The 12,102-nt window shown below is 43.3% G+C and overlaps 1 protein-coding gene across 2 annotated transcripts in view; it reads right to left on the bottom strand.

The window, feature by feature from the left end:
* Positions 1-12,102, bottom strand: part of hdac6 (histone deacetylase 6) — a 73,356-nt gene that overhangs the window by 24,223 nt on the left and 37,031 nt on the right. For both annotated transcript variants that reach the window (XM_060932469.1, XM_060932471.1), the window contains exons 21-22: positions 8,891-9,083; positions 8,656-8,805 (exon numbers count right to left, since the gene is read on the bottom strand). In XM_060932469.1, coding sequence (XP_060788452.1) covers positions 8,656-8,805; positions 8,891-9,083 — 343 coding nt within the window. The remainder of the gene's footprint in view (positions 1-8,655; positions 8,806-8,890; positions 9,084-12,102) is intronic.

Below are 12,102 nucleotides of genomic sequence, written 5' to 3'. Positions count from 1 at the left end.
TTACATTGTAATGTACACTTAATATCACTCATTTGTCACGTTTCTATTTGAAACTTGTCACTTCACTCACGCAAGGGTCATTTTTGAAAAACATTTTAGGTCTATTCTGTATGATTTGATTTGTGTTTGGGATGCAAACAGCGCGCCTTTTGGCGGATGCCGCCTGAATCGCGCAGATCCGATTTTTTTTTAGGGGGGGGCGTTGGAGTGTCTGATTATAATTTCAAAGTAAATTCTGTATTAAAATTACTAAATAAGCAACTCCGTTACAGTCCATGAAACAGGAAGTATAAGGATAAGAAAAAAAAACAGTTTAAATCGGGAAGCTGCGCACATTTGCGCAGCCCGAGCGATGTGCAGGACTGCGCAAATGTGCGCAACTTCCCGATTTAAACTGTTTTTTTCTCATCCTTATTTCCTGTTTCATGGACTGTAACGGATTTGCCTATTTAGTAATTTTAATACAGAATTTACTTTGAAATTATAATCAGACACTCCAACGCCCCCCCTAAAAAAAAAAAAAATCGGATCTGCGCGATTCAGGCGGCATCCGCCAAAAGGCGCGCTGTGAATATATAAAGTTGTATATATCAGACAGCCTTTAAAGTTTGATGAAGTCAGTTTCAGGCTTTGGAGCAGGCTTTGGCAGTTTCAGGCTTTGGCAGCCCTGCATAGTCACTTGAAAATGCATCTTTGTCCACTTCGTAGGCGTCAATTCCCCCAATCAAGGCCAGTTTGGCTGCATACCGTTGTCGTGAGATGTCGTCTAAAGTATCTATATACTTCTGTTTGCTTGATTTTGCCGACATTGATCTTTATTTTAGAAAACTGACTATACAACTTCATAAATTCGTCCGAGATAACGTAGCCGGTAGTGGCGATGGTCCGTTTTGTTTGCCCTCCAAGATGGCAGCTGGGGGGTGTTCCCCGGAATGCCGTGACGTCAGTGAAAACTATCTATAGGACTAAAACTTGATCACCTGGCTGAAACTGTCGCTCAACTGCTTTCTTGTCAAAGCGCTTCTTCATACTCTCCTGCGAGGAGGAGAGGGCTTCTTTTGCCAAGGAAAATGCATGATGCAAACGTTCTTTACACTGTGACACAAACTCTCGCACACTGCATTTTGAGGAAGAACTAGGCATGAACTGTTCTTTCAATACCTTAAGCGGGCCGCATACATTGTGACCAAATACCAGTTCAGCTGGGCTGAACCCAAGGGACTCCTGTTTTGCATCCCGTATAGCAAAGAGAACAAAGGGGACCCCCTCATCCCAGTTTTTCCCTGTATCAAGGCAGTACTTCCTCAGCATCGACTTCAGTGTTTGATGCAAATATTCAAGTATGCCCTGTGATTCTGGGTGATATGCGCTGGACACTGAGTGAGAAATGCCCAAAGATTGCAAGGTCTGTTTAAAAGTCTTTGAAAGGAAATTGGTACCTTGGTCCGTCTGCACTTTTTTCGGTAAACCAAAGGTGGTGAAGAACTTTGTCAATGCATTTATGATTTTCGCAAGGGAATTGCTTCTGGAAAACAAGTGGAGACACACATTACAGTTAATAAAAACTGGTTACCAGACTTTGTTCCAGGCAGTGGGCCAACACAATCGACAATAACATGCTCAAAGGGTTCACCAACAGCAGGAATGGGTTGCAGAGGGGCTGGAGGCACCATTTGATTAGGCTTACCCACAATTTGGCAGGTACGGCAAGTCTTACAAAAGGGCACTACATCAGCTTTCATTCCTGGCCAAAAGAAATGTCTCAGGATCCGATCATATGTTTTAGTCGCACCTAGATGACCAGACCACCTATGCTCATGTGCAAGTTCGAGTACAGCTGCCAATAACCAACAGGAATGGCTATCTGGTATACTGTGCCCCAATCCCAACCTAAAACGTCTCCTGCTTCACCTGGTCGTAAAACCCACTTGCGCATCAATGCGGCATTATCCATAAAAAATGACTGCTTTTCCTTGCACTCGCTAATGTCCTTAACGACTGCTGTGAAACACCTGGCTAAGGATGGATCATCTTTCTGGGCACTGATGAGCGCCTCACGGGTCAGTGGCAGTGATACCCCAGGAGCAGTGATAGGTTCTATCAAACCTCTTGGCTTTAATGCTGTGAGGTTCAACTCACCAACCGGTAGCAGCTTTTCCTCTGTCGAGACAGAAGCAAACAGTGAATCAGACAAATCAACGTCTGAGACCTGCTTATTAGCTTGAGCTCTCGTCAGAGCACAAACTGTAAAAACATCTGGATGACATAGAGCCAGGTCATCCTGTCCTCCCCCAGAAATAGGAACATCAGTAACCACAGGAGCAGGAAAGACTTTACCCCCAGCGATGTCATTTCCCATGATGAAATCAATGCCGTCAATAGGAAAACAAGTGAGGACCCCTACTGGAAAGAAACCAGTAACCAAGCTAAATGCGGTGGAGGGGTGCAGGCACGAAATCCATCCCAATACCTCTCACTATGGTACTCATGCCACAGGCAGATGTAGCACTCAAGGGCAGGACACTGGAGAGGATGAAAGACTGTGAGCCACCGGTGTCTCGCAACACTGTGACTGGGCACTGGTCCTCAGACTTTCCTGTGAGAGACACAAATCCAGTAAACGTGAAAAGTTTAAAACACTCATCAGGCACTTTCTGAGCGATGGACTGATCAGTGGGAGACACTGTTTTAATTACCCCCACACCCTTAGGCTGCCTTGAAGCTGACTCCTGCTGTCTTCGTTTTAATGCCATACAGTCAGCAACTATGCAACCAGGCTTGTGACAGAAAAAACACTGTTTCTCTGCCGTAGCAGCTGACAAAGACGCACTGGCCTGTGTGTCGCCAGATTTACGGGTAAAACCACGGTGGGAATAAGAATCAGATTTATTAAAAACATTTTTGTGCGTGAGAGCAAACTCATCCGCCAAAGTGGCGGCCTGCTGCAGCGCAATTACTTTCTGTTCATTTAAGTAAACCACAGTACGCTCCGGCACACAGTTTTTAAACTCCTCGAGCAACATCAGCTCACGCAATGAGGCCAGGTCTTCAGCCTTACATGCTGCACACCACCTGTCGAAGAGGATTCCTTTCTCTCTAGCAAAGTCTAGGTAAGTCTGGCTTGAGCTTTTCCTAAGACTCCGGAAACGTTGTCTATACGCCTCTGGTACTAGCTCATATGCTCGCAAAATAGCACTTTTTACTCTCTCATAGACAAGACTGTCTTCAATAGAGAGAGAACAAGAAGCCTCCTGAGCCTTACCAACCAGCTTGCATTGCAAAAGTATTGCCCACACATCTTTCGGCCAATGCAGAGCAGCAGCAATGGGCTCAAACGCACTACAATAAGATTCAACCTCCGATTCTCGAAAAACAGGGACCAAGGAAATATTTTTACTTATGGGTTGTTTTACAACCCCGATTCCAAAAAAGTTGGGACAAAGTACAAATTGTAAATAAAAACGGAATGCAGTGATGTGGAAGTTTCAAAATTCCATATTTTATTCAGAATAGAACATAGATGACATATCAAATGTTTAAACTGAGAAAATGTATCATTTAAAGAGAAAAATTAGGTGATTTTAAATTTCATGACAACAACACATCTCAAAAAAGTTGGAACAAGGCCATGTTTGCCACTGTGAGACATCCCCTTTTCTCTTTACAACAGTCTGTAAACGTCTGGGGACTGAGGAGACAAGTTGCTCAAGTTTAGGGATAGGAATGTTAACCCATTCTTGTCTAATGTAGGATTCTAGTTGCTCAACTGTCTTAGGTCTTTTTTGTCGTATCTTCCGTTTTATGATGCACCAAATGTTTTCTATGGGTGAAAGATCTGGACTGCAGGCTGGCCAGTTCAGTACCTGGACCCTTCTTCTACGCAGCCATGATGCTGTAATTGATGCAGTATGTGGTTTGGCATTGTCATGTTGAAAAATGCAAGGTCTTCTCTGAAAGAGACGTCGTCTGGATGGGAGCATATGTTGCTCTAGAACCTGGATATACCTTTCAGCACTGATGGTGTCTTTCCAGATGTGTAAGCTGCCCATGCCACACGCACTAATGCAACCCCATACCATCAGAGATGCAGGCTTCTGAACTGAGCGCTGATAACAACTTGGGTCGTCCTTCTCCTCTTTAGTCTGAATGACACGGCGTCCCTGATTTCCATAAAGAACTTCAAATTTTGATTCATCTGACCACAGAACAGTTTTCCACTTTGCCACAGTCCATTTAAATGAGCCTTGGCCCAGAGAAGACGTCTGCGCTTCTGGATCATGTTTAGATACGGCTTCTTCTTTGAACTATAGAGTTTTAGCTGGCAACGGCGGATGGCACGGTGAATTGTGTTCACAGATAACGTTCTCTGGAAATATTCCTGAGCCCATTTTGTGATTTCCAATACAGAAGCATGCCTGTATGTGATGCAGTGCCGTCTAAGGCCCCGAAGATCACGGGCACCCAGTATGGTTTTTCGGCCTTGACCCTTACGCACAGAGATTCTTCCAGATTCTCTGAATCTTTTGATGATATTATGCACTGTAGATGATGATATGTTCAAACTCTTTGCAATTTTACACCGTCGAACTCCTTTCTGATATTGCTCCACTATTTGTCAGCGCAGAATTAGGGGGATTGGTGATCCTCTTCCCATCTTTACTTCTGAGAGCCGCTGCCACTCCAAGATGCTCTTTTTATACCCAGCCATGTTAATGACCTATTGCCAATTGACCTAATGAGTTGCAATTTGGTCCTCCAGCTGTTCCTTTTTTGTACCTTTAACTTTTCCAGCCTCTTATTGCCCCTGTCCCAACTTTTTTGAGATGCGTTGCTGTCATGAAATTTCAAATGAGCCAATATTTGGCATGAAATTTCAAAATGTCTCACTTTCGATATTTGATATGTTGTCTATGTCCTATTGTGAATACAATACCAGTTTTTGAGATTTGTAAATTATTGCATTCCGTTTTTATTTACAATTTGTACTTTGTCCCAACTTTTTTGGAATCGGGGTTGTACAATCAGGGTACAAAGTTTGTGTCACAGGGGTCCAAAATTCAAATTGATTCAAACTGGTTCTTGTACCAGTTTTTAAGTGAAGGACAAGTTAAAGAACAGATAGGCATGTGTAATAGTTTGTATTATAACAAGATTAAGTGTAGCTTTAAGCAGGGCTGGGAGAAACAAATGAAGTGATTCTCGGAGTGGACATTTTTTTTTGACAATTCAGAGTCCACTACTTCCATAGTGCTTTTAAATATAAGGCTGTAAGCTTTGTGTTAGTTGTCTCTAATATTTATGTCCCAATATCTTGACCACATTTTAGGATGAAAATAATCATTTTAGATATGTTATTTTATATTGAAAAATTAGCTGTCTCGGAGAGGACATTTTTTTGACACAATTACATACTAATTTGATCAAAATAGTCTGAAAACTTACTGGCATTCAACATTAAAACTTAACTATGTTTCCAATGATATGGAACCAAATATTTGTTTTATGGTATAAAGAATGATTTAAGTGCATCCCTTTTGGAGCTACCTGTGGTCAAAAAAGCAGTTTTTCTAAATGACACGAGTAATTTTGCTAAATATGACACATTGCCATACATTCACCAAAAATAACGTTATCACCAAATTTTTTTTGCATGGTAAATAGAGCTATCACAGGGCTACAATAAACAACCAAGTTTATTTAGTCAAGCCTTTTGATATTGAAGATAATAAGTGTTAAATGTGATTTTTATGGAATCAATTTTGTGCCAAAATGTTATACAATACTTTTGAAATATCAAACAAACTTCAGTGGCGACTATGATACTGAATTTACACTTTGTTGAATTAATTCAGTATCATAGTCACCACTGAAGTCCACTCGATCCTTGTTTACCGTCAATGGCTTGGTCACTCGTCAAACAGTCCGCCAGAATCCGAGTAGGGAATGGCTGAGCGTAGCTGTCAGTCAAACACAAGTTAGCCAATGGGAATGCATTCCTGGACAGCCCACCCACACATGAAGTTTGTGCCAAAACTGCAAGCAAAAAGTCAGGGAGCGCAAACGAGAACGCTGGAATCGCAACCAAAATTAATTACGTCAGACAAAACTGAGAAAGACGCGGAACAAAAATAAAAGGTTTCTGAAGAGTAATAGACTGATATTTTGCACGATTACACAAATAATTTGTTTGCCTCGTCTCGTCTTCTTCCGCTTATCCAGGACCGGGTCGCGGAGGCAGCAGTCTAAGCATGGAAGCCCAAACTTCCCTTTCCCCAGACACCTCGGCCAGCTCCTCGGGAAGAACACCGAGGCGTTCCCAGGCCAGCCGAGAGACATAGTCCCTCCAGCGTGTCCTGGGTCTTCCCTGGGGCCTCCTCCCGGGGGGACATGCCTGGAACACCTCCCCAGGGAGGCGTCCAGGAGGCATCCGAAAAAGATGCCCGAGCCACCTCAGCTGGTTCCTCTCGATGTGGAGGAGCAGCGGCTCTACTCCGAGCTCCTCCCGAGTGACTGTGCTTCTCACCCTATCTCTAAGGGAGCGCCCAGCCACCCTGCGAAGGAAACTCATTTCAGCCGCTTGTATCCGCGATCTTGTTCTTTCTGTCATTACCCAAAGCTCATGACCATAGGTGAGAGTCGGAACGTAGATCGACCGGTAAATTGAGAGCTTCGCCTTTTGGCTCAGCTCCTTCTTCACCACGACGGACCGGTAAAGTGACCGCATCACTGCGGAGGCTGCACCGATCCGCCTGTCGATCTCACGCTCCATCCTTCCATCACTCGTGAACAAGATCCCGAGATACTTAAACTCCTCCACTTGAGGCAGGACTTCTCCACCAACCTGGAGAGGGCAAGCCACCCTTTTCCGGTCGAGAACCATGGCCTCGGACTTGGAGGTGCTGATTCTCATCCCAGCCGCTTCACACTCGACTGCAAACCGCCCCAGTGCATGCTGAAGGTCCTGGTTTGAAGAAGCCAACAGGACAACATCATCCGCAAAAAGCAGAGATGAAATCCTGTGGTTCCCAAACAGGATTCCTTCCGGACCCTGGCTGCGCCTAGAAATTCTGTCCATAAAAATTATGAACAGAACCGGTGACAAAGGGCAGCCCTGACGGAGTCCAACATGCACTGGGAACAGGTCTGACTTACTGCCGGCAATGCGAACCAGACTCCTGCTCCGTTCGTACAGGGACCGGACAGCCCTTAGCAAAGAGCCCCGAACCCCATACTCCCGAAGCACCCCCCACAGAATACCACGGGGGACACGGTCGAATGCCTTCTCCAGATCCACAAAGCACATGTGGACTGGTTGGGCAAACTCCCATGAACCCTCGAGCACCCTATGAAGGGTATAGAGCTGGTCCAGTGTTCCGCGACCAGGACGAAAACCGCATTGTTCCTCCTGGATCCGAGGTTCGACTATTGGTCGAATTCTCCTCTCCAGTACCCTGGAGTAAACTTTCCCTGGGAGGCTGAGAATTTGTTTGCCAGTCTAAAAAAATTTACTTTTTTTTTGTATTTTGATTTGTCATTTTTGTTTGATATTTCAAAAGTATTGTATGAACATTTTGGCACAAAATTGATTCCATAGATTTTTAGCTTGCGTACCCTGACTGTAAAACAACCCTTACGTCAAATGTACTTGCAGATTCGGATGACAGCCGCTCGCCAGAGTAAGAAATCATTGCCGAGGTAGCCCTTAAACCCGGTTTCACCCCTCTGCAACTCTAGCTGACGCATTCTAATAGATGTGTCTGCCTCCAATTTCTTTATTTCTAACTCCCTCCGCAGTTGAAACTCTCGCTCCTCTCTACGAACCAGCAACTTTTCCTGCGTAACAGTTGGTCGTTTTGATTTCCGCTGTACGTTTTACTTCCGTCCTACGATGTCTCGTACAGGTCTCAACGAATCTCGTTTACGGCCATTGCTTTGACATATGGACTGATATATTACAGAGCATATTTCAAACACTCATAACTTGCTCTAGCAGTGACAAAATAGCGATCAAAAATGCATTCCGATATTTAATAAAATGAGAAATAAAATTTATCATAAATTTGCCTTCAGTTCAACTTTAAACAGCGGGGTGGTGTGATGCAGCCAGACGTGAAGCTGCTTCCAACATGAAGTTGATTATTTTCAATAACAGCACATCCTGAAATGTTTTATTCCTCTTATACCGCAGCAACCTGCCACTGATTACTAGTGTACAATTTATCAAAGATGCCACTTTGGACGTTTTATACATTTATAGCAGCCTGTCGTTTTCTCTTCTCTTTGACAAAAAAAAAAACAAATAAAAACGAAGCTTGCGATGTTTCAGAGAACCCAAAAAATTTCAAGTGTTCCATCCTCAAGGTTTAAAAATGGGGGGGTTATAACAACATACTACCCGCGATATCAAGATAGTGGACTCTTACATAATTGATTATGATATTGATGTTATATTTTTATACTGCACAACTCCAGTATACTCTGTACTTAGTGCAGTAATTAGTAAATCAGTAATTATTGAGTATATAAAGGAATCAGTGCCACAAGACAGCTTTGAGTCCTGAAACTTATTTCATTATTGAGTAAATTTAATTAGAAAAACGAGGATCGGGTTTAAGAAGTGGCGTTTTGTTGAGAAAGCATTAAATTGTCACTCACCTCTAAAATGACAAGCACTCGTCCTGCTGCGAGACTCAGCAGCTGGTGTGTGAGGTGGGCGTAGCACTCCGGGGTCACTTGGTACCCCCCTAAAGGATCGCCCCGAGCGGCATCAAACCCGGCCGACACCAGCACCAGCTCCGGAGCAAACTGCGTGACAACACAGAAATCAGAACGTCTTCAAAACGCAATTAAGACGTAATCGAGATGTTTACGTGTATGTGTGCGTGTTCACCTCTCGTGCTATCGGCATCACTACATGGTGGAAGGCGGCTAGGTATTCCGAGTCACCCATCTTGGCTCTGTTCCAGGGAATGTTCACGTTGTAACCCACACCCTTCCCTCGGCCCACTTTATCGTAATTGGCGTCCTCTGAGCAGGGGAAGAACGAGCCTTCTTCATAGCGATGGAGAGAGATGTAGAGCACACTGCAAGGAGAACGGTTTGGTCAGGTCCGGCTACTGATTTTTCATACACGCTACACCTTATTTAGTGTGAGCTGACCGAGAGGCGAGTGTCCGCCTCTTGAGATCAGGAGATTGCGAGTTCTACTCGAGGTCAATTCATACCAAACCGAAGACCATCATAAAAATGGTACCTACTGCCATCTGGTGAGGCACCACAATACAGACGTGAGAAGGAACTCAAACTCTTGCAGTTACCAAAGAGCCAGCCCCCTACTGTAACCCTAAGCTATATAACAGACAGTGGTTAGCACTGTCGCCTCACAGCAAGAAGGTCCGGGTTCGAGCCCCGTGGCCGGCGAGGGCCTTTTTGTGCGGAGTTTGCATGTTCTCCCCGTGTCCGCGTGGGTTTCCTCCGGGTGCTCCGGTTTCCCCCACAGTCCAAAGACATGCAGGTTAGGTTAACTGGTGACTCTAAATTGAGCGTAGGTGTGAATGTGAGTGTGAATGGTTGTCTGTGTCTATGTGTCAGCCCTGTGATGACCTGGCGACTTGTCCAGGGTGTACCCCGCCTTTCGCCCGTAGTCAGCTGGGATAGGCTCCAGCTTGCCTGCGACCCTGTAGAACAGGATAAAGCGGCTACAGATAATGAGATGAGATGAAGAAGTCAAGGGCTAGAGAAATGGAGAAGAGCCTGGGGTTAGTACTAGGACGGGAGACTTCCTGGGAATATCAGGTCCTGGCACGGGAAGGACTTTGACACCTTCTGTACCTTGTTCTCTTTGCTCCAATAAACCATGTCACTCATTTAATTATCAACTTATCCAAGTCAGGACTAATCATCAACCTGAATCAGGCAGGTACCGATTATGGAATAGAGAAATCACTGAATTTTTTTGGAAAATATGTGATGGCTCCTACTTACTATTCCTAAAATTTAAAGCTAGACCGCCTTTCAGATTTTTCAAGTGTAGGCCATAAAAAGAATTTCCCCGACATCCAATTATTTTTGTTTAGTAGACTGAAAGCTCCTGAATTTGAATCACAGACTTCCAATTTTATTTATTTTTTTAAAAAAGAACAATTAATGAATTTATCTCCACGTGGCTCGAAATTCTCTGCTATTTTTTCCTGCTTCACCATGACCCAATACAAGATACTACATCATGCATCACATCACATGGTGGGCTTTCCCCGTTCGCGCAAGGCATTGTGGGATACAAATTTGAAACAGGAGAGAAAAATGGAGGACGTGAGTGTGCGAATGAAACGTGAAAGACTGACTACAGTAATGGAAAGAAAGCGAGAAGAAAAGATGTTATGTTATATACAAAGGAAAGGAAACGCAGGACCAAACTAATAAATATCGGCGCTCAGCGAGCACCTCGGTGTGATCAGCTGTTTGTTTAGCGACAGAATGATGGAACTGTCAGTGCACACTCAAAGGTAAACCTGCGCATGCGCAACACACACACACGGACTTCCTCTGTCTGCTTGACTGCGTGAAGCGAGCGATTTCATGCACATTATTTGCTTTAATCCCCTCAAATTAAATAACTTCCCAGCCACAGGACAGAACGGCCTGATATTTTGTGAGATATTACAGAAATAAACATATATCACAATGACCACATTTCAGAGGGAACTAAATTTCACTGATGTTATGAAATTGAAAGGACATCTAGCTTTAATCATGAGGACTATATAGGACGTTAACACAATAATATTCTGGTGTAATATTGGATTTTGTCTTGCAGTTCAGCTTTGAAAAAAAAAAATCCCAAATAATGATCCATGGAAAAAAAGAAAAGAAAAAAAAACACAACACCACACAATAACCTGCAAAAAAAAAAAAAAAAAAGACCTAAAAGCCATTTGCTCTGACTGATTCACAGCCTGTTGCCGGTTAGTCATTGACCTATAAATACTTCTGAAATACAGTGGAAATCATTTATCAACTGTTGCGTAAAGTTGTGTGTAAATGTTTTTTGGGCCAATCTGAACTAAAATTCCGTCCAGATTTATGAACAATGGTTAGCTGATTTTTTTCCCCCCCAATTTGTGCTAGCAGTGCTGGTGCAAATTGTTACTCTCACTCAGGATGTTTCAACTTTATTATTATTATTATTATTATTATTATTATCCTAACATTTTCAGGACGCTATATCTCCCTCAGTTTTCAACCAATCATCTGCAAATTTGACATGAAGAATACCTCTGGGCTGAATTACGTTGCTATGACTTTTGGTGCTGATCTGGATCACTGATCCGGAACGATCCATGAAAAAGGGGCGTTTTTCCTCACAAAGCGTCATTCTTTCTCTCTTACCGTTCCGGATCTATAGGGGACAGTGACCAGACGTCCCGGTTTGTAAGAGCTAGTGCAAATCACTGCGAATTTAGTCACATTATCTATCTAGTTATTCTTATTATTATTCTCCTAAAGTTTTTTCAGGACGCTATGTCTCCCTCAGTTTTCAACCAATCATCATTAAAATTGACATGAAGAATATCTCTGGGTGGAATTACGTTGATATGACTTTTGGTGCTGATCCGGATCACTGATCTGGAATGATTCATGAAAAACGGGATATTTTTCAATCATTTATAACTCTCTCAATTTTCATGATTTCTTCAATCAGTCTTTTTATTTTTTTTTTTAATTTTGTTCAGGGCGGCAGGGCGAAACTTTTCCTCACTAAGTGTCATTCTCTATCTCTTACCGTTCCAGATCTATAGGTTTATGGTGTCCAGACGTCCCAGTTTGTAACAGCTAGCGTAAATCACTGTGACTTTAGTCACACTCTCTATCTAGTTTTCCATTACTCACATGAATCCTGATAAATGCCAAACGCTAGTAAATTACCAAGGACTTTCACACCATGTCTGAATTACATTTAGTGATGGCATATGAAAGTCAAAAACAACTAAATGACACTGAAATGGTGAAAGAGCACCTCCATGTGCTAAAACGCCCAGTCATGCAGCGCAGCCGTTTCAGCGCATCAGATCCCACAGACACACACTAACTCCTTGTATAGGG

The sequence above is a fragment of the Neoarius graeffei genome, chromosome 10 (genome assembly GCF_027579695.1).
Source record: "Neoarius graeffei isolate fNeoGra1 chromosome 10, fNeoGra1.pri, whole genome shotgun sequence".
In the NCBI taxonomy this organism is placed as follows: domain Eukaryota; kingdom Metazoa; phylum Chordata; class Actinopteri; order Siluriformes; family Ariidae; genus Neoarius; species Neoarius graeffei.
This window is presented reverse-complemented; position numbering and strand designations above follow the sequence as displayed.